Source organism: Tursiops truncatus, chromosome 8, assembly GCF_011762595.2.
Source record: "Tursiops truncatus isolate mTurTru1 chromosome 8, mTurTru1.mat.Y, whole genome shotgun sequence".
NCBI lineage: Eukaryota > Metazoa > Chordata > Mammalia > Artiodactyla > Delphinidae > Tursiops > Tursiops truncatus.
Genome location: NC_047041.1, coordinates 71,168,640 through 71,191,465, shown reverse-complemented (window position 1 = coordinate 71,191,465; position 22,826 = coordinate 71,168,640). Strand labels below are relative to the sequence as shown.

At 50.7% G+C, this 22,826-nt stretch overlaps 1 protein-coding gene across 3 annotated transcripts in view; it reads left to right on the top strand.

The window, feature by feature from the left end:
• The window catches only part of PTPN5 (protein tyrosine phosphatase non-receptor type 5), a 54,890-nt gene that overhangs the window by 16,090 nt on the left and 15,974 nt on the right, over positions 1–22,826 (top strand). For 2 of the 3 annotated variants that reach the window (XM_073808680.1, XM_033861664.2), the window contains one exon: positions 5,969–6,049. The exons of the other annotated variant lie outside the window; for it this stretch is intronic. In XM_073808680.1, coding sequence (XP_073664781.1) covers positions 6,025–6,049 — 25 coding nt within the window. In that variant the 5' untranslated portion in view covers positions 5,969–6,024. The remainder of the gene's footprint in view (positions 1–5,968; positions 6,050–22,826) is intronic. 3 annotated transcript variants of the gene reach the window in all.

Below are 22,826 nucleotides of genomic sequence, written 5' to 3'. Positions count from 1 at the left end.
TGGTCAGCTGGTTTTCCATGAAGCCAGAATGTCCTCTGCCCCTCTGCACGGAACGTGCTGATGAAAATCTGGATGGCATTATGGGTCTCTTTCCGGCCATGGTCTGGCCATCTTCTCGAGGTTGGGAAGCTCCTGGCTAGATTCTGCCCTCCCAGAACCCCAAAACCATTAACCCTGAGACCCTGCCACTGCCCTCCATTTGACCTTTAACATGTACATCAACAGGCTCAGGCCCTGAACACCTGGGATGCAGGGGGTGGCTGAGGGGGTGGGGATGCTCCTACGTCACTGGCTGCCTGGTGCGGGAGACAGGTGCACAGACAGCTAACTAAGCAGCAGAACAAAGTCAGAGGCAGAGAGGAGTGTGAGCCAGGGGTGCGGGGGCGTGGCCCAGGGATGGGAGAGCGTGATTCTTCCCGGGAGATCAGGGGGTGCTTCATGGAAGAGGTAACGCTGCAAATGAGTAAGATTTGGCAGGAGGAGGAAAGGAAACATCAGGCTGAGGTAACAGCACAAACAAAGGCCTGGAAGTGGGAGTGGACAGGTTTGAATTCAGAGAATAGCGATGTCTGTTGGGATCGGAGCTTCAGGAGGGTGGCAGAGGCTCTGAGTTGACAGTTCGGGGTGTCTAGAGGGCCCCGGGAGCCCCAGGAGCATGAAGCCCAAGGTAGAGGGCATGTCTGCCTGGGGTTGGGTCAGGAGGTTCCTGGGGGCTCAGCCTCCCACCCAGGAATCTGGCTTCAGCATCCCAGTTCCTCCTCACCCCTCACCCACCTGGGAAGAGGGCGCAAGCTCCTCTGCCCCCCTCCCCAAACCTGTCAGCTATTTCTCTGCATACGACCTGGGCAAAGCTGGCATCCACTCCATGCCTCCTGACAGCACCCACCCATCCACCATTCCACCGCCCAGGCAGAGGTGAGGTGCTCCCAGCCCGTCCCCGACAGGCCTCTGTTAGCACGCTTCTCCCAGGCCACAGCGTTAGCTGTCCTGTCTCCCCCACCAGCCATGAGCTGCAGGAAGGTAGGTGGGCTGGTCCAGGCCAGGTCTCCAGTACCCAGCCAGGTACACATTACCTTCACACACGAATGGACAAATGACGGTGACGACGTTCAAGCTTCAAGGAGGATCTTACCACCTGACTTTATAGATGAGGCCTCAGGGGCCCAGGGTGAGAGAGGACTGCCCAAAGTCGTAAGCATGTTGGGAGCAGAGTTTAAAAGAGAAGTTTGGTTCATAGCAGTACTACTCACAGTAGCCAAAAGGTGGGAACAACCCAGGTGTCCATCAGCTGATGAATGGATGAAATATAGTTCACCCATGGAGTAGAATATTTTCCAGCCATTAAAAAGAATTAAGTACTGATACGTGCTACAACTGGGATGAACCTAGAAAATGTTATGCTAAGTGAACGGAGCCAGACCCAAAAGGCTCCTTTTGTATGATTCCATTTATATGAAATATGCAGAATAGGCAAATCTATGAGAGACAGGAAGCAGATTAGTGGTTGCCAGAAGCTGAGGGAGGGGAGAATGGGAGTGACTTCTTAATGGGTACAGGGTTTCATTTCGGGGTGATGATAATGGTGGTGGTTGCACGGCGTTGTGAATGTATTGTATGTTTTAAAATGGTTAAAATGGTGAATTTTAGGTTATGTGAATTTCACCCCAGTTTCAAAAAAGGAGTAGATTGGGAGCAGATCAGATGCCACCAGCTGGGCCTAATGTTTATTCCTCGAACACATGCCACTGATCGCCCTTCTATGACAGACCTCCTCAGCTCAGGGGTGGGGGAGCCTGTGGCACATCTTGGTTCAGAGGAAGCCCCATGGTCAACTGGAAGAGGACAGGATTCCTGCTCAGGTGCCTCTGCTGGTGCCCGGCCTCCATCACTTCCCCATCCCACTGACCAACCTGCTTCCAGTTAATGCCAAATATTCCGTACATCTCAGGCCTCCGAGATGCTCAGCTCTTGCTCTTGCTGTTTGCACTATGAAGGAAGTTCTTTCCTTTGTGACCCTCTCATCCACCTAGAAACATCCTTTAAGAACCAGGTCCTATCTTCCCTTGCAGAAGACATCCACCCTCCGCCCCCTCACCACGAGCCAAGCTGAGCTCCCCAAGGTATCACGTGCATGCAGCCTATTAAAGCAGGTGTGGGAACGATCATGTTTGCCTGTGTGTCTCCCTTGGAAGACTGGGAGCTTCGGGGGGGAAGGGCCTGGCTTGTTCACCACTGTGTTCCTAGGATAGCCCTGGTGCCTTACTCACAGGAGGTGCTCAGTAAACGCTTGTTGAACGGGGCAATGGCTTTGGAAAATTTCTCCTCCCTCCCAGATATTCTCCATCGGTGAGGGAAGGACAGGCAGGGTGATCTCCAAGTCCCTTTATGTCTGGGGTTCTCTGGTTCTAAGAGCAGCAGTGAGGGGCCAGCGCAGCAAGTTGCTGCCTGTTGTCACAGGCCAGTTTTCTGCTCCTGTTGCCCGGCTGGTAGAAGTGGAGAAGAGGAGAGAAGGAGCCTGCAGTAATCTACTGCAAGCAGCTATTTCTGCTCTTGGCAGGGAGGAAGGAGGGCAGTTCCCAGAGACTGGGCTTCTCCATTCAGCCTGAATGGACGAGCTCTTCTCTTTGGAAATCTAATTAAAACCCTCCCCTGAACAGCCTAGACATGCAGGTTTTGGCGAGGTTGCCTGGAGTCCTTCAACTGCAGGGCCGAGAGCAGGCTCTAGCTCCATTTTCCTCTACAGACGAGAGGTGCTACTCTTTCTGCTTTCCTGATTATGAAATTAGTCATTTTCTAGGAAGCTTATTTATAGAGTCCGCTGCACACATGCAGCGCTGAGCTATTCTGAACACGGCTTGGGGCCTGGGAGGCTTAAGGTGTGAAAGCAGCTGTGAGTCACACATGGGTCCCCCTCCAGAGGTATCTGGATACCTCAGTTACCTTTTTGCACTGAGCTAGGGGCCAGGCCTTTGGGGCTGCCCTCCAGCTGGGGCGCTCTTCAAGATAAATAAAGAAAAAGCTTCAGATCTCGGGAGGTGGGGGTAGGTGTTCTCCATCCCAATCCACATGGCCACCCACTCGATATATCACCTGGGACAAGTCAGACCTCGGTTCTGTGCCTCCGTTTCCTCCTCTGCTAAATGAGAGGCCTTCCCGATGTGTGATTCTGGGCCTGCTGTGGACAGTAGCTGTGGAGGAAGGTTCCAGGTGACTTCACAAAGACTGCCTTCAGGGCTTCCCTGGTGGCGCAGTGGTCAAGAGTCCGCCTGCCGATGCAGGGGACACGGGTTCGTGCCCCTGTCCGGGAAGATCCCACATGCCGCGGAGCAGCTGGGCCCGTGAGTCATGGCCGCTGAGCCTGTGCGTCCGGAGCCTGTGCTCCACGACGGGAGAGGCCACAGCAGTGAGAGGCCCGCGTACCACAAAAAAACAAAAAAAACTGCCTTCACAAAGGCAGCTCAGATGATGGCCGTGTTTGAGGTTCCTGATATTTTTCCAAGAAGGTCAGGGCAACATTCAGTTATTCAACAAGTGTTTGTTTATTTATTGAACACCTGCTGTGAACCAGGCACTATTCGAGGCTTTCAAGATACAATGGTAAATGAAACAAATGGTGGTCCCTGCCTCGTGTCGCTTATAATCTAATGTTAGTCAAATAATGGCCTGAGTTAAAATGAAATTTCAAACTCTGTCAAGTGCTGTGAGTAAAAACTACTGGGAAGAAAATAGCTAGTGGGAAGCAGCCGCATAGCACAGGGAGATCAGCTGGGTGTTTTGTGACCACCTAGAGGGGTGGGATAGGGAGGGTGGGAGGGAGACGCAAGAGAGAGGAGATTTGGGGATAGATGTATATGTATAGCTGATTCACTTTGTTATAAAGCAGAAACTAACACACCATTGTAAAGCAATTATACTTCAATAAAGACGTTTAAAAAAAACAAAAGTACTGGGAAGTAGAGCTCCTGGAGCGGGTGGGGGGCTCTCCAGGCAGGGAGAAAAACACGTGCAAAGGCATCATGAAGGAAAGAGCCTGTCCCAGTGTAGCTAGAGTGCAGAGGTTAAAGGGGAAAGGGGCATGCAATAAAGTTGGAGGGATGAACAAGGGTTAGACCATTCAAGATCTGATAAACCATGTCAAAGGTTGCCATTGCCTTTGTTCCAAGTGTAATAGGGTGCCATTCAAGTATTTTTTTAAGGAAAGTTATATGATAAACGTTGAGTTGTGAAAAAGTTCTAGCTCAGGCCTGCCCCATCCAGATGTACAGGTTGTAAAGTGCACAACCTCTGAAGCCATATGTATTGGAGCCATATGGAGAATGTTTTGGAGGCCAGGCTGAGTGAGACCAGTTAAAAGACTGCCACAGTAATCTAGGCAAGAGATGCTGCCCTGGGCCAAGATGTAGGTAGTGAAGAGGGAGAAAAGTGGAGAGACTCAGGAGACAATTAAAGGGCCTTGAAGATAGCAGCCCTCTCTCCATAGGAGAGCAGGGCCCTGGGATTTGGGATTCTCAGAGACCCTGCCAATTGGAGTGAGGAAAAAATAAAACAATTGCCAATTGAGAGCAGAAGATGTCAGAATGAAAATGGTCACCATCCTTAACCCGGCCTGTCTGCCCTTCATTGATTCCGATCTGCAGCCAGGCCTGGAATCAGCCTCAGGACCAGTCCGAGAGGCAGGATTGCAGGACTCGTGCGTGGAGAGGCAGCTGACCTCCTGAACTTCTTGGAAGTATTATGCTAGCAAGGCTGTATTAAAGTTTCTTCTGGTTGCCAATTTCAGAAATCAGATGCTGTTGGTTTGAGCTAAAATGTTGGAATTTATTGGAAGGATACTGGGGCATCTTTGCCTTAACAGAAATTTTGCCCAATCAAGACTCAAGATGGGCCGGAATGAAGTAGCTCCAAGACCCACGGCAGCAGATGTGTTTGGACCTTCTCTCCAGGACACTGTGGCTACCGTGATTCAGCCCCCAGAATGCATTTTAAAAGTGCAGAGGAGAGGATCTGATTGGCCCAGCCTAGTGGGTTTGTCCAGCCCCGGATCAGTCAGCTAGTGCCAGGGGTCAGACACGAAGGGCAGGCAGAGCCACTGGAGCCCACACCTGCACGGCAGGCTATTCCCAAAGCAGGGGAAGCCCTGAGAGCAACGCAGCTACCCTCAGGATATGTCAAAGTGTAGACACTGTCTGGGGTCTGACTAATCTCCAGCAACCTTTTTCCCAGCTTACTGGGTAAAGGAGAAAAACTAGTCCCCAGCATAGTCCTGGAAGGTGCCCTGATGAGCTAGAAAGAGGGTTTTCTGAGTTCAAAAAGAAATAGAACATTTAGAAAATGCATATACATATACAGCTACTTTTTCTAGCTATTTCCAGAGCAGAGTTTTGCATACCACTTTTTACTGCCTGAAGCACAGGGAATGTGCAGATGTGGGGAGCTGGACACACACTGTATGTTACCCAGATCCCTCTTGCTCACCCATGGTTCAAACCCACAGGAACTAGGAGGCAGAATGGCACAGCAGTGAAAGTGTGAGCCTGGAGTCCTAGACTGTAATTTCGTACCCAGCTCTACCCTAATGAGCTGTGTGACCTGAGGCAGGTTACTTGACTTCTCTGAGCCAGTGGAATGATCCCTAATTCATGGGGCCCTGATGAAGATTCAGTGTGATAAAGTTTGTAAAGTGCTTTGAACGTAGTAAGCCCTCCTTCCTTCTGTGGCAGAGATGATGGTGCTGATGGTGGTTTTAGATGTTGCTGGTGGTTATTCCACCTGGAAGACACCTGTAAAATTCTGCTTCTGCCTCTGCAGCTTGACCCCTCTGTAGGTTGGTCTTTTCCTCCGGTCCCCCAATGGGGCAGGGTTATTCCAAGGGACACAGTGCAAGAAAGAAAGGCTTTTTCTCTTTGCTCAGGGTTTTGTCTTGATCCCAGCTCAACAGCCTCATCTCACATTTTGCATTCTGCTGCAGGAGTGAGAGAGAGAGAGAACCACACTGCTGATGACTCCGAGGGAGGGGCCCTGGACATGTGCTGCAGCGAGAGGCTGCCGGGTGAGTCTTCCCAGCACCAGGTCCCCCAGAGCTGCAAATGGAGGAAGAGAGCTCCGGATGGCACTGGGGCTGGAGGAAAGCCTGGGTGGCTGTGAATTTGCTTTAGAGGAGTGACTCAGCTGGTCTGTAGGTCTTCGTTTCAATGAGGATTTGTTTTTCTAATCCCTGATGTCTTTCTGACCTGTTATCATTTGGAGCTGCTGTAGACTCATCTGGAGGGAAGAAGAGGCAGCTGAGGGTGTGCGGGGAGGGTGGAGAGAAGGGTGAAGAGCTGGGGAGTCCAGGCTTGATCAGGACATGACCACTGGCCTGTGGTGTGCTGGGCAGATTTCGAAAGGTAAGATTAGGAAACACAGCCTGACCGTGGCATGAGCCAAGAGTGGGGTGGACGAAGTGGAGAAAATCCCTGGCTGTGAATGTCAGGAGGAGGAGAAGCCTGGCTGTGAATGTCAGATTGTGATGCTTGAGTCTGGTTGACCACTCTTGAACCACGGGCCATTGCTCTCGTCACAGAAACATTACCAAGGCACTCCTGCCCATGGAGAAGCAGCACGTCCAGTTGTAGACCAAATACCCAAGTCATGATTAACAGCCTTGGGAGGAATGAATGAAGGAAGGTGGGGGAAACTTTTTTGTGTTTTTTCCTTTTATAAAAGTTTTTATTGTTTTTTTTCCTCCTTATAACAAATATCCATTGTAGAAACATTAGAAAATAAAGACAAGAGAAAAAGAAAAATCACCATAATCCTGTAACATTACACATATTCTCACATCTCCCTTTCCAAACCTTTTTGTTAAGAAATAACCAATTCTGAATTCTAATTTTGAACTCTCAAACCTGTAGCTTGTCAGAAACCTCATGATTGGCAAGGAACCTTAGAGTGTCGAGTCTTCAGTGACGCTCTTTAAGACAGACATGGAAAACAGCTCGGTGTGACTCTAAAGCCATGACTCTTTAAAATAAGTGGTTGTTTTTTCACCCCATGAGCAGTTGCCCCAGCTATGGATGAAGTTCCTCCAGCCTCCCACTGAGCATTGAGCCCTTCAGTATAATTCTCACCTTATCCAGTAGGGGGTGCCATTGCTCAGAACACTTAGGACGGCCTGTTGAGATGGGCTAGGATGGATGCCATTGCACCAGTGTCGTTGTGGGACCCAAAACAGCTAGCTTGAGGACTAGACTTCTCCAAAGGGACGTAAGAGCTGTCTGCAGACATCTGAAAGGCTGTCTTGTGAAGGGGATGGCATATTCATTCTGTGTGTGTCTTATGAAGAGGGCATAAATCCAATACAGAGAAATTTAAAAGAGGCCTGTTGGCCCACGGGATGCAGAACTTTCTTTCTGACTCTAAAAATAGTCCAGTCATTGAACTTGATAATGCAGGAGAAAATGAGTGTTCCATCACTGGAGGTATTCAAGTATTGTCTGGATAGACACTGGAGAGGAAATTTCCACAGTGGGTGGGAGGTCGAGGTGACAGCGCAAGTCCCTTTCAGCTATTAAACAGTTCTGTGATTCAGATATGAGTCATAGAATTCAGAGATGATTCTACAACCAGGGATGGCCCCAGTGGCTAGAAAAAAATCCACAGAAAATAGGACACCGTGTATAGGAATCCAGAGAGTAGCATGGTGTGGAGGAAAGAGCATGGGGTCTGGTCTTGGAGTCTGGCTGTTCTGCACACAGGCGGTGTGTTTATGGACAAGGCATGTAACCCGCTGGTCCTGCAGTCCTTTATTTGCAAATGGAAACAGCAACAGTATGAACATTTATCCTCACAAGGAAAATAAATGTAATCACACAAGCATTCATTCAACAAATGCTTATTGAGCATGTACTATGTGTCAGGTGCTGTACTAGGTGCTAGGGATATAGTAGTGGTGAGTATGACAGACAAGGTCCCTGCCCTGCTTTGAGCTGCTTCTGGAAAATGGGATGAACCACCGCAGAGAGGCTACAGTAATAAGCGTGATTTGTTTAATTCCAACCTTCTCTCCCATTCCTCCCAAAAGCCAACAACCAGAATAGAATCAAAGAGGATTATTGGTCATCTCCGCTGGACCTGGCACATTGCCTACCTTGTGCCGGGCACTGTGCTAGATGCTTTCACATGTATGCAAAGGTGCAGTAGCACCAGCAGGTTATCTGAGAATTCAGCTCATTTCTGACACTGTCTCCCAGGAGATAGCATCAGATTCCACAGGTAAAGGGCTCAATCCCACAAGTCTGCCCTCTACTTCAGACGCCAGTTGCAAGCCCAGGTTGTTACCTGCAGTTCTGACCGACTGGCTATATGTCAGAGGTTCCCACAACCCTCTCCTCAGGTTCAATTAATGTGCTAGAAAGGCTCACAAAACTCAGAGAAACATTTTAGTCACTAGATTACCAGTTTATTTTAAAAGGCTATTAAAGGATATAGATGACCATCCAGTTGGAAGAGATGCGTAGGGCAAGGCAAGGGGCGCGGAGCCCCCGTACCCTCTCCCAGCACCACTCTCCCCTCCTCTCCATGCGCTCACCCGGAAGCTCTCCAGGTCCCGTCCTTTGGGATGTTTCTGGAGGCTTTATTACATAAACATCGTGGATTAAATCATTGGCCATTGGCGAATGATTCAACCCCCAGCCCCTCTCCCTGGAGGTCGGGTCTGGGACTGGAGAGTTCCAGTGCTCTAATCACATGGTTGGTTCTCCTGGCAACCAGCCCCCACCCTTGGGTGGGATCCAAAAGTCACCTTCCCTGAAGCATTTTCAGGAACTAAGGACAAGAGACCAAATATGATCCCACTGCTCTAGTAGCTCAGGAAATTCCAAAGACTTTGGGAGCTGTGAGTTAGGAACTGTGGCTGAAGACCAAATATATATGAGAGATATATATTTTGGTCCTCTGAATGACGACTTATATATTTCTGATAAATCATAATATCACAACCTATATCTCATGCAATCCTCTCTGCTACCCTAGGAAGTTGGTATTATTTGCTATCACCGTCTCATAGAAGAAAGGACCAAGGTCCAGGGAGGTTGGAGGGTCTGTCCGGGTTCATCCAGTGTTCAGTAGAGTGAGGAGTCCCTCCAGGCAGTTTCCTTCCAGAGCCCAGGCTCCTGGCCGCTACCCCATTCTGCCTTCCTTGTCGCCATTGAGCCATTATGATCTTCTGGCACCCTGTGGACTGAGGCAGGAAGAACTAAGCTATGTCTGTCCCCAGGGAGGAGTTTGGAGGAGTTGGGCGATGTCACTGTGCCTGTCCCTATCTGTGTCCTTCCTCTGGAAAGCCCGCCTGCCAGGGGCCAGGCAAGTTATATGCCCTTCTAGGCACCCGTGACGCCGTCTTCATATGATACTGAAATAACTTTTTGTCTGTTTCCTCCATGGGACCGTGAGCTCTTTGAAGGCAACTACCTCTCTATTCCATCCTCCATGGCAACGTTCATTCACTCATTTCTTCATCCATTTACTCAGTATTCACTGACCACTTCCATGTGTTGGGCACTCTGTAAGCACTGGAGTTTCAACAATGAAGCAACCTGAGAAAATTTCCCACCCTTACAGGACAGTATTTTGCCCTAGTTAAGAGCAGGCATCCTGGACCCAGGCGTAGCTCCACCATTTACCGTTGCGGTGATCCTGGGCAAGCTACTTAACCTCTCTGCCTTCCATTTACAAAATGGCAAGAATAACATTCACTACCATGTACGGTTGTTGGAGGATTAAATGGAGCTCAGAACAATGCCTGGAATGTGGCAAATGACATAGGCATTTGCTATTAAGGGAAAGATAGGCAATAAATAAGTAAAATATATAGTATAGCAGATGGTGATAAGTGCTGTGGAGAAAATTAAAGCCAAAAAGGGGGAGGTGGGAAAGGACTGGGACTGGGTGGCCGGGGCGGGGGGGGATGGTTGGCATTGTAAATAGGGTGGTCCTGGAACCTGGTTAGGAGTAGACTTCCGCAGTGTTCGTCAGCCAAAACCACCAACCTAAGCTGCACCTTGGACATAAAAGGAGATGGAGGCATACAGGCCCAGAGACCTGGGGCGTTGGGCCTTTAGAATGAGCCCATGGACACTGCAAGCAGTTGCATAATGATGATGTAAAAATACAGCCCTCGGGTAATCTCTCCCCCTCCCAGCTGTCTTCCCCACTGGGCGAGACTAAGAGGCAAGGCAGAGTGAGGACCAGCCATGCCTGGGTGACTCACTCATTCCCACAGGAGCTGCCAGGCGGGGGGCGACATGGCCAACACTCCCGGGGCTGCGGTCACCCAGACCCTAGCCAGTGTCATCCAGTCCTCCCAGACTGAGATTTCTGGGTGAAAACATCCTCAGGCATCGCCGACACCTGCAGGCAGCCCACAGCTGCCCCCGGGGCAGGCACGCTCACTCGCACCCCCGGAGGCGTTCCACACAGGCGCACACACACTCATGTCTGCTGTCACTTGTCACAGCCTCGTGCTCACGTATGCATGTGCACATACCCACACGCAGTCCCCTGGGCACGTGCAGCTCCCGCACCTATGAGTCTTCTTCCTCTTGCACACCCAGGACCTCTTAACTCCATCACCCTGTCATCCACCCCTTTCCGCTAGAGATGCTTCTTAGAGATGGACACGCTTGTTCTCTGTTTCCTCTTTAGGTCTCATTCTTTCCTGCAACGACGCCCCCTTCTCCTGCACATGCAGATAAGCAGGCACATTCCTGCCCTCCCTCACTGCACGCAGTTCCTAGGTACCGTGGTGGGCACCGGTGTATCTCCAGGTCCGTGCACGGGCATACACAGGTTTCTCCTCTCGCGTGCGCACGCGCTTTTTCACGTGCTCACCCTCCTTTGCTCTTGCACTCCCCCTCACTTGCTCACTTCCTCCCTCATTTTCTTGCTCACAGTCACCCAAACACATTTAAACATTCAAACTCACACTCTCTCCCCTTCTGTGTGTAGGTGTTCACATTTGCAAGAAAGCAGGCAACCCTGCTGATGCTGGGACCTCTGCTCCTGCCCGAATAGCACCAGTGCAGGCCTAGCTTGGGACCAGCAGCTTCCTCAGGGATACAGGGCAGGGGAAGGAGGTGAATAAGGCAACAGTAGGTGCTGGTGATGGCATGACGTCACCACGTTGCTCACAGCGTCTCCAGCGGGCAGGTTCATGAGCAGGCCTGCTCCTAATGTTTGCAGGGACCAAGGTCAGACTGCCGTTGGGGCCCCTCGTGGGGCACCACCCCCTGCTCAGTCCTGCACTGGGAGGGCCCTCGTCTGAATGCATGGGGGCACGTCAGTCTGTGCGTGCAAGTATGGTTCACACTCCACCCTGCTAGCTGACACTTGGCCACCCCTCAGACCTAAATATACCCCCGGGGAAGGCCACGTCCCTGCTCAGAAGCGTGTACGTGCGTTCATGAAGGCTTCAGGCCATTCGGGCAGAGGGTTCTGGAGTCCTCGTAACCAGAGCATGGCCTGGAAAGCGGGGCGTGGGCACACCTCCTGGGCCCTGGGGGCCTTTTGCTCCATGGGGAGTGGCATGGCCAGAGGAGAGGGAGCCCAGGGGCCAGATCTAAGGACCACACTGCTTTGGGGAATAAGGTGCTCCCAAAGGCCTCCTACAGCCGGCAGCTGGTTGGAGCCATGGCAGTCCCCACCACCCTGAGATTTAAGTGTGTTATGATCAGCCGGGTCTATGCAAGGCTGTGAGTAGCCACTGAAGGCCTGAGTAGGTCATTGCCCCTTTGGTAGGAACAGCTGACTTCTCCACACCTTAAGTCCTGGCTTTGAAGGCTACCCCCAGCCCAGCCCTAGGCTCTGTACCATCATGGATATCAGATGGACCCTCCTCTGAGGAGGTCAAAGTCTAGGTCTCAGCAAGAGACCACTGTCCATCCTGGGTGGTCTTTTATAAAGTAAAGGGAAAGCCTGTATTGAGGAAATCTTTGTTATCCTAATCACGCAGTGACTACCCCGGTCATCAGGGAGAGTCAGGCCATAGCTTTCACAGCCATCCCACCATGACATGGATGAGGTCTTCGCCAGAAGCCAACAAGGGCTGATTGAAAAGGCAGCCTGACACTGTTATTGATTCAGCAAGCGTTTATTGAACATCCACTTTGTGCCCAGTGCTGTATCAGGTACTGACGATACAGTGAAGAGCAGGAGAGACCTGGTCCCTGCTGTCAGGAGGACAGGGTACCATGGAAGTGTGCAACAATAACATTACGTTATCTTGGGCAGGTTTGGCTGGGGGGGGGCAGTCAGGGAAGGCTTCCTGGAAGAAGTGGCCTTTAAACTGTGACCTAAAGGATGAGTAGGTTCCTGGCTCGTGTCTTGAGGAACCAGCTATCAAAGCATCTTAAGGAACAGGTTAACCTCAGAATGGGCCTTATCCCCCACCTGCTAATGCTTGTTCTCACAGAGCCCCCTGATCTGGTGCCTGGTACTGGTTCAAATGGTCTGGGACCAGGTGCAGGAGCCCAGATGGACAAACGTAGAGAAGACAGACTTGGAAACAGTATCATTACTGAGATGTCACTTGTGCCCATCAACGCTCAGCAGCTTAGGTGCTGTTGACTTTTAGTTCTTTAATCGATGGCTCTGTTTTCATTCGGGACTTTTAATGCATTTAGGCGTGTTTATGTGGCCAATGGTACTATGAATTGTCTTTGAGACTTTAGGATAGAAATTAAAGAAAGGCAAACAACACTATCCAGATGTGCTGAGAACCCTAATTTAGAGAGTAGTCCATAACGATACCACTGTATTGAGAAGAAATGTACCAACCCAGGTACTCACTGATCAGCGATCGTAGCGGTTAACTGTCCTCAGACACCAGGACAGATATGGAGGCAGGAGCCCATCTAGCTGGGTCTTGGGGTCCCGGAGGGGCAGTCAGACCTGGGTTCCAATCTCAGCTCTGCCTCTGACCAGCAGCTTGATCTCAGGTAAATAGTCTGACCACTTTGAGCTCCAAATTCTTCACTGCAAAGTGAGGGTGATAATAAGATCTTCACAGACATTTTGGGAGGTTTAAATAAGCTGATGTGTGTGAAATGCTTATTACGCAGTGCTCCATAAATGGTAGCTAATAATGATGGTGATGATTTTGCCAGGATGTGGAGTATAAACAACAACCAAAAAAACCTGTGCATGTTCCCAGGCATCAGGGGCCCAGGCATCCAGTCCCAGGCCAGACCTTCAAATGTGGAGTGGGTGATACGGGTCTGTGGACCTTTCATGACTCCCCACCACATGCCACCACAGACACATAGGGGAGTGTTGTTTACTTGCAGAGTCAGGTGGGAAGAGGAGCCAGACTTGCTGGAGAGGCCAGTCATCCATTTTCCTGTATAGAAACAATGCTGACATTCCTGGGAGTTGCCTGGATGTATGATGAAACTACAAAGAGTCTTTGCAACTGGAAAAAAGAGGCCATCTGGTTTGGTCCCGTGCCTCCACCCAGGTTGATGTCAAGCCCTTTCAGACAAATGGGCATCACTGTATAAGATATGCAGTGACAGATGCTGTCACCTTTCTCCTTGACTTGGCCCAGGGACTAAATACCCCAACTCCCAGGAACTTCTTTATACCTTAAAAACAAACAAACAAAAACAACAACCTCTTTCCTTCCATTTAAGCTCATTTCTTCTTTTCAAGTCTCAGGATGTGCTTTGTTTATCTATTGCTGCCTAATTGTCTCAAAACTTACTCACTTAAAACAACCACCATTTTATTTGTTTATGATTCAGAGGGTCATGAGGGGCTCAGCTGGGAGGTTCTTCTGTTCCCTATGGCTTCAACTGAGGTCATTCACTCAGCTGTATTCACCGGGTGCTGGGCTGGAATAGAAGGTCCAAGAAAGCTTTTCTTACATGTCTGGCACCTTGGTGTGAATACCAGGAAAGAGGGATCACTAGGGCCCCCTGGAGGCTGTCTACCATACTGCTTAAGAGTCGAATCCTTGCAATTCAAAAAGGCATATTCTCAGGATATGCCTGTACAGTTGGCCCTCCATATCCACAGCTGTGGAACCCGCAGATACAGAGAGCCAACTGTATACAGAATGGTGGGCGAAAAAATCCACCCACAGAGAGAGAAAAAAATACTAGAAAATATATCTAAAGGAAACCAGTGCCTTTCTCAGTGTGGTAGGATCATGGATGACTTGGGGTTCATTTATGCTTTTATGGGTTTTTTCCCCCTCATATTTTCCAAAATCATTTTTAAAAGATTGGCCATCTGGGACTTCCCTGGCGATCTGGCGGTTAAGACCCCGCACTTCCACTGCAGGGGTGTGGGTTCGATCCCTGGTCGGGGAACTAAGATCCTACATGCTGCGCGGCGTGGCCAAAAAAAAAAAAAAAAAAAAAAGATTGGCCACCGGAAAATATTTATTAATCCTCGCCAGGCAAGAGTGGTAGCTGGGGATCATGGGGGCCCCCTGGGGTGAGTCACCTCCCTCCAGGTTGGGTTGCTCAGCAGGGCAGGCACAGAGTCGGGGGCTGACCCAACCCCAGGGATCTTAATGGGGGCTGGTTAATCCTTTGGGGGCATCGGTGGAGACAGTCACCAAGGCATGGAATCCCTCCCTCCACCCCATAGAAAGCCAACTAAATGACTCACGTCATGTCATGTTGGTGAACCAGTTCAGAGAAGGGGAGACTCAGGGGTCCTTGACAGGCAGCTCTGTTTCACTAAGTCCATGAGTCCTTCAGTGGGTGTCCGTTCCCAGGGCAGGAGGAACAAGTTCTCGCTCTGTAATTCTCCCAGTTCCAGGACACAGACGGGATGGAGGGTCCTCTGCTTTCGTTCATTCTTTCCCCATTGGACCTTGGCCCCCCCTCCAACTCAACTGGTTTTGTTTTTACCTGGGGGAGCAGGGGGTAGTGACTGGTGGTAGGTTCAGAGCTGTCAGTCATACTCCTCTGTGGCCCCGCTTTCTTCACGGGTCCCCGCAGTGCCCCTCTCTGGTTTCATTCACTGATTTTTTCTCTTTTGTCTCCCACCGCCAGGTCCCTTCTCTCCACAGTTAGTGTGTTCTAACGTGTTTAAGGCGTATTTTGTGCGTTTCTGTGTGCTCTTGCAGAATGAGTGGCAGTATGTCGTGTGTATATATTTTTAAAATTTGTGTCTATTGTGTTGTGTTCGGTCTCATTCTTTTCGCTCAGCCGTGTTTCTGAGGTCCTTCCATGGTGCCGTATGTCCTCTGATCCTTTGCTTCTAAGGGCTGCAGAGTATTCCCCAGTGTGTCCCTGGACGCGGCCTACCAGCTTCCCCAAGTGATGGGAATGTAGGTGCCCCGCTCCTCCCACCCCACCGCAGATAGCACAGGAGGGCGCTTTGGCTTACAGCTTATGTGTTTCCTAGGACTAGGTAAGAATTTTGTGGAGCAGAAGCACGCATTTCCAGAGTTTTCTACTTCCCGGATTGGTTCCAGCAGAGGATCTGGAACACAGAGAACCAGGAGGAAACGGTGTGGGTGGTAGCTGGGGAGATACGCAGGGGACAGAGCATGCTGGGCCTTTATTGATGGCCGTGGCAGGGATTTGGGCCTTTATTCTAAGAACAAGGGGAAGCCATCGAACGAAACTAAAGCAGGGGCTCAGATTTGTTTTTTTAAAAAAGGCAACAGTGGATCTTTAGCCTTAGAAGGGCCCTTAAAGACCCCCAGGCACACTCTGAATTTACAGAAGGCCTCTGAGGCCCGTAAAGGCAGTGAGACGCCCAGGGTCACACAGCCCACTCCTCACAGAGCTAGAACTGCTACCCAGGCCTCTTGACACTGCCAGTGTTGTGAGCCTCCCCAGTTACTGAGGGCAACAGTCCCTGGAGGGTTGGAATTTGTCAGCACATCTGTCCTGGGGGGTCTTGGTTGGCTCTTGCTCACCTCCTATCCCCTGGACTTTCCTAGACCTCTGAGAGCATTTACCAGGACCCACCAAGCAACCCCAAACCAGGACCCAGCCTTCTGCTGTCAGGGAGGGAGGCCTCAGACCTTCAGGTACCCACAGGCAGCCCCTGTGAAACATCCCATGCTGGCCTAACGAGTGAAAACTGAACCAGAGGGTTAAAGACATGTGTGCCAGTCCTGATTCTGCCTCTTACTCTCTGGACCTCAGTTTCCTCATCTGTAAAATGGGAGGGTGGAGCAAGAGGCTCTCCCAATTCTGTCCCTCCCTCCCCACATGTTTGGGCTTAAGTCTCAGGCACTAGGGACCTCTGGTACCCACTGCCCAGGGCCTCTCCGTTGGTTATTTTAGTTCTCACCGTGGGCTGGGGGGAGGGGGTAGCTGCACCCTCAGAGTTTCATTGACCCTTTTCACCCTTGTACTTCTGGGCCTCCGCTCCAGAGAAGCACAAAGAACTGAGCCTTTGTTTGCAGCAACAAAGCTGTTTGCAATTTCAGATAGAACCATTTTATTATACCCCATCCAAAGAGTACTTGAGTTGCCTTTTGTTTTGAAAGCTTGCTAGCATTTCAGATTTAATTAACTGAGAGAGCAAAGCTGCCCCACTTCCTCAACCCCCGGCCCATGCCCACTCCATCCACCGACCCCAGGTGCCAGTCGGTCAAAGCCCTCGCCCACGTGGGGGCAGGGCACCCACTGTCCTCCTGAGGGGCTCACCTGGCAGATGAAAGGGACCCGGTCCTGTTGCCTGTCCCTCATGCTCCCCTCCCCTCCCCTCCTCCCCCTCCTCTCTCAATTCTGCTGCTATTTACCGAGCGTTCACCGTGCGCCAGGCACCAGGCTAAGCACTGGGCATTTATTACCTTATGGCATCCTCAGACCCCAGCCAGCAAGGCTTAGTGGATCTGTTGTCCAGAGGAGAGATTGAGTCACTTCCCCAAGGTCACACAGGTGGTAAGTGGCACAGTCGGGCTTCAAAGCTAAGTATGGGTGACTCCAGAGCTTTGGCTAGGAGTCCCCCCAAGGAGCTTCCTCCCCAGAAACAAGGCACTTGTAGGGACAGCAAGAGCTGCAGTGCTGGCTGGATAGGGCCGGGTCCTAGAGATCGTTCTTGTTACAGAGGTACCTCCTTTTATTGCGCTTCGCTTGAGTGCGCTTCACAGATACTGCGGTTTTCACAAACTGAAGGCTTGTGGCAACCCTGCATTGAGCAAGTCTGTCGGCACCATTTTTCCAATAGTGTTTTTTTAAATGCAGGTGTGTACATTGTTCTTTTAGACATAATGCTACTGCATACTTAATAGACTACAGTAGAGTACAGACGTAACCTTTGTATGGACTGGGAAACCGAAAAATTCGTGTGACTTGCTTTATTGCGGTGTTTGCTTTATTGCAGCGGCCTGGAACCAAACCAATAGTGTCTCTGAGGTACTTGGAAATCTGCCTCCCAAGAGCCTCCACACACTGGTCCCATTCTCAGCTCTTGACGTGCCCCCTTCCCTAGCACAGCCCCCTCAGGTGTCTGCAGACAGGCCCCCCGCCGCCTCCACTCCCCTCCATCCCCACAGTGAGGTAAGAGCAGTAATCCTATAAACAAGTGTCTGTGTCTAAGGGTGGGGTTTCAGACACAGTGATGGGCTGTGGAGCCCAGCACCATCTCCCACAGAGATGACGCTGTACTTGTGAACACATGGAGGGTCAGGAGTGTTGGAGATTTCTTCAAGATGCTGTGGTGTGGAGAGCTGATCACCTGAGCTAGTCTCATCTGGTGGGTTGGTTAACGGTATGGGCTCTGGCCGCAGGCTGCCCGGGTTCTAGTCTTAGCTTCTGCCTACTGTTAGCTGACTTGGCCAAGCGACTTAACGCCCGTGTGCCTCAGTTACTTCATCTGTAAAATGGGAGTAAGAGCAGTACCTTCTAGCATTGTTGTGAGGATTAAATGGGTTAATATACGTGAAGCACTCAGTGAGCGCTCAGTACGTGTTAGCCCTCAGTGGTCCTGGCTCTACGTTTGGCTGACTGTTGACCTACAGCAAGCCACTTTCCCTCTCGGCCTCAGTTTCCCCATCTGAGAAACCAGCAGACTAGACCAGATGCCCCTCAAGGCTGGTCTGGCTCTGCCCGTCAGTGGTTCTAGAAGCCCGGGCAGGGCTGAGTGTGATGTTGTGTTGGTCAGCGCCCCCATGGCTACGTGGGCATGGTGGGGAGGTCCCTCCTGGCCACGTTTGGGAAGAGAAGAAAAGCTGAATGGGGCAAGAGCTCCCTCCTCATGTAAACAGAAGCGGGCCAGCCTTCCGGCTCCGGTTCCGCGGCTGGCAGCTCCGAGGATGAGTCACCAACAGGAACAGCCATGTCCTCGGGCTCGGGCGGGGCCGGCCCCGGGGCACACCGTGGCTGCAGAGTTTAATGGTGGGATTTGGGTGCCAGGTGACGGGAGAGGGATCGTGGTGTTTCCACATGCCCAGGGTAAACCCTCAAGGCCACTTGCCTGCACGCCTTACCCAGGGCCCCTAGAGCTCTGGCCCAGGATGCAGAGCGCCTGCCTTCCAGTGTTCCTTCCTTTCATAAGATACAGCCTTTGAGGAGCCGGGATCTGGCACAAAAGCTGCACCGCCACCCCCATGCAGCTGGTTAGGGTTCAAGGATCCCCAGACACAGGGACTCCCTCCCTCCCAGGTTCTCATCATCTCCCTGCCTTTGCTGCAGTGACCTCTCCTGAGAAGCAGTTTGGCAAAGCGGAAAGACCACTTGGCGTCAGGAAGGCCTGGGTTTGCATCTCGGGTCTGCACGGACTTGGGCAAGCCACTGAACCTCGCTCAGCCCGATTTCCATGCCTGGAAAATCCCTTTCACCCCATGCAGGAAGCAGGCCCGAGAGGAGCCCAGTGTTCTGTCACTGTCAGCAAGGTGCCTCTGAGTCAGGGCTTCGTGCATGGCAAAGCAGCTACCTTGCTGTGAACTACTGAAAAGCCAGTCCTTGACACAAGCAGCCGCCTCTCACCAGCAAAACAGGGCTGATGATGCCAATGTCTACCTCACAGAGAAGCAAAAGGAACTGCGTGCGCACAAGCGCTTTGGGAGCTGCACAGAGCCTACCCAAGAGATCTGGCATTCTCATTCCGGAGCAAGACAGTGAGTGGAAGGGTGGGCAGGGTGAGGAGAAGGGCTGGCGTGATCTCTAGGAGCAGGACCTGGAGGACAAAGGACAAAGGAGCCCAGGACCTCTGTGGTCCATGAGGGCGGGCACTGTGTTGTTCACTGCTGTATCCACAGAGCCTAGCCTGGTGCTTGGCAAAGTATTGATATATAATCGGTGCTCAATAAATGTGTCGGACTCACACATGAATGAGCAGAGACTAAAATCAGCCCAGTTCTCTACCTCCCCACTTCTACCACCTGATCACAGACCTCCGCTCCCCACCCCTGAGATCACGGGTTCTTAACCTGAGGTCCGTGGATCCCCTCCAGAATTACAGGCAGAATATAGTGTGTGTGAGAAGAAGTATCTTCCTGAGTAAAGAAATGTTAGATTTCTGCCCAGAAAAGCTTTTAAATAAACCCTGCTCTGAAAGGTAGGCATCTACCAGGCACTCAGTTGGACTCATCCAGCCTCCAGGGCTGCCAGATACCCTGTGGGTTTAAAAACAAAAAAACAGCTTCCACCCTTGTCTCTGAGAGGTGCATACAGGGCCCCGCCAGCCTGCAGGTTTTCTTCTGCCCCCTTAAGGTGCCAGGCTGTTAACCTGCCATCTTTCATATGCAGAAGTGATGTCAGGGGGCCTGTCTTCTGAGTGGCTGCTCTCTGGCTGGGTGGGTCTCACAGAGACTTGCACTCACTCTCAATCTCTCCCAGTCCCCCCACATGCCATTTAGGTGTGACAGGTGAAAGTTGGGGTCCTGAACCTGGGAATATTAAGCAGGCCTCATAATATCTGAACTCAGAACAGTGCCCTCTTTTTAAAAATATTTTTCCTCACTACAAATAAATTTATGTATATGTATATACATATATATTTATCTCTATACGTATGTGCCTGTTTACTTATTGGAGGAAATTTAGAATATATAAACAGGGACTTCTCTGGTGGTGCAGTGGTTAAGAATCCGCCTGCCAATGCAGGGGACATAGGTTCGATCCCTGGTCCGGGAAGATCCCACATGCCGTGGAGCAACTAAGCCTGTGCGCCACAACTACTGCACCTGCGCTCTAGAGCCTGCGAGCCACAACTACTGAGCCTGCGCACCACAACTACTGAAGCCCACGTGCCTAGAGCCTGTGCTTCTCAACAAGAGAAGCTACTGCAATGAGAAGCCCGTGCACGGCAACAAAGAGTAGCCCCGCTCGCCTCAACTAGAGAAAGCCTGTGCACAGCAATGAAGACCTAACACAGCCAAAAATAAAAATAAAGAATATGTAAACAATGAAAAAAATCACTCTACTCTCACCCTCCTCCAAAGAACTATTGTTACTACTACCTGTCTTCTGTTCTTCCCATTTACCGTGTATGGTGTTCATTAAACACTTCCTGTGTGCCCGGCGTCCGGTGTACTGCACGCTTTCCAAGCACCACTTGACTTAGCCTCTCGTCTTTCATCGGGGATTCTCCACCTTTTTATATACTTTCTTAATTTTTAAGGCCAAGGAGAGCAGACTGTTTTGTAACCTTGCCTTTCTCACTCCACACCATCGAAATTTCTTTCCCCATTATTAAATATTTATCTACAGAGTCATTACTAACGGCAGCATGATGACGTTTTATTGCAGGCAGGTTCCAGGCTTCTCAGACTGGGGTGCATGTACCCCTGAGGGCAAAGCCACAGGATAAATGTAGAACATTTTCCTGAAGCATAAATTTGATTCCAAGCTTTGGGAGGAAAAAGAAAACATTATTTTAAGATCAAAACAAGCACAGATATGCCATAGAATAGAATAAAGAACACCCATGAATTTTCAAACAAAGCAGCAAAGTCCAGGATCATGTGACTTGCTGTTTTTCCCCAAAGACCCATGTCCCCTCTGCTCTAAGGATGGGAGAAGCATCTAAGAAGCACTGTGTTCTCCCTCTTTTACAGATAAGGAAACTGAGACCCAGGGGGGAGAAAGGATTGCCCAAAGTCCACAGTGTGTGTTACGAGCCAAGCCAGGTGGCCCCTGAGCTGTACCCCTCCTACCTGTCCGTATTTGCCATCACACATCGACTGCTTTTTCTGAAGGTGTGGGTGGAGAACTTGCCACTCGGGTAATCAACCCTCTGCTTATCAATAGTGGAAACTCTTGGCTTCCTACGTGATCCATCTCTTAGCAGCGGCTGGATCTGAGATATCTGCTCTTGTGGTTAGTAACTATAGCCTCCCTGGGCAAAGGTAGAGGCCCCTAGGCTCTACCAGCACTTAGATTTTTCACGTAATGCACTGTATTGTAAACACTCATCCACTGGTCTGTTTTACCCAGCTGACTTGAGCCTTTTGAAGGCAGGAGTTACGTGTTGTCATTATTATAATCTGATGTTTCTTGAGCAACTACTAGATGCCAGGTGCCAAGTTGGATGTTGCATCTATAGGATCTACCGTCTTCATCGCAGCTTTTCAAAGAATGTATTATTATCCTTGTTTATCACTTACCCATCATCATTCACTCATTTAGGAAATATTGATTGTAGACTTACATGCCAGGACTAGCGCTGCATGTTGTGGACAGTCAGGATGAGCAAAACCAATACTGCTCTTGCCCTCGTGGAACTTACAGAGACTGGGGGAGATTATATTCAACAAATAATTTTGACAGACTGGAGTGAGTGTACTGTAGCTCAGAGCCTGTCCAAGTGCCTCACTTCAAACCCACCTCAACCACTTATTAGCCTCTCTGCACCTCATCTTTCTCTTCTGTAAAATGAGGATAATAGTAGTGCCAACTTCATAGGGTACCATGAAGAGTGAATAGATTAACGTGCAGAGCACTCAAAGCAGGGCTGTGTGTTCGCCAGGTGTATTGTTGCTGCTGGTCGTATGAAGGAGGGATGTGGGTTGCTGAGTGTGTGTGGTAGGGGAGCCCCTCCTTTAGGAGGCAGCTGATTGAGTTCTACAAGATGATTAGGAGTCAACTTGGCAAAGTGTTTTGGGGACAGTTGAGGGGAGCGGGATGTTGGGGGAATGTTCCTGGCAGAGGGGACAGGATATGCAAAACATGGGGTGTGGGCTTACCCGAGGAACTGCCAAAGAGTGTGGCTGGACCACAGCAGGTAGGGAGCTATACAGGGTCAGGTCTGGGAAGGAGGAGCCTGGGAGAGAAATACAGGTATCCCCAGGATCACCGCATTGTTGATCCAGGCCATGCGAGATGCTCAGCAAATACTTGTCACGTAACCAAGCGAGCATGTAGACAACTATGTTGGCCTCGCGTGGTCTTGGCTGTGGGTGTTCGGTTGTCTCCCAACCAGAAAAGGAGTCCATTGTCCCATATATATACACAGTGGTATGTGGACCGTCCCATCTCCACCATCAAGCCGTACACGTCCGTCTTGCCGGTGCCTCTCTTCTTGGCAATAGATTGGACGGTGTGGGTTTAAATGGGGAGCTCCAACCGCTGGGCTCACTGCGGTGGTGCTGCTGGAATCTCCACACTCCACCAGGGCATCAGATCCAAGCCAGTGCTGTTCAGACTTGTTTAGTCGTGGAACCTTGTGTTGAAATCATCTTAGAGGAAACCCAGTATATGGAACGGTATTGAACAGCTCCCACGGCTGAGGCCCAGGCACAGGGACCCAGAGCCCTTGGTCGTAGCTGGTGCACCTGAGAAAACACCAGGGCTCCTTAAAGCACAGTTAGAAAACCAGAGGACTTCCCTGGCGGTCCAGTGGTTAAGACTTCGCCTTCCAATGCAGGGGCCGCG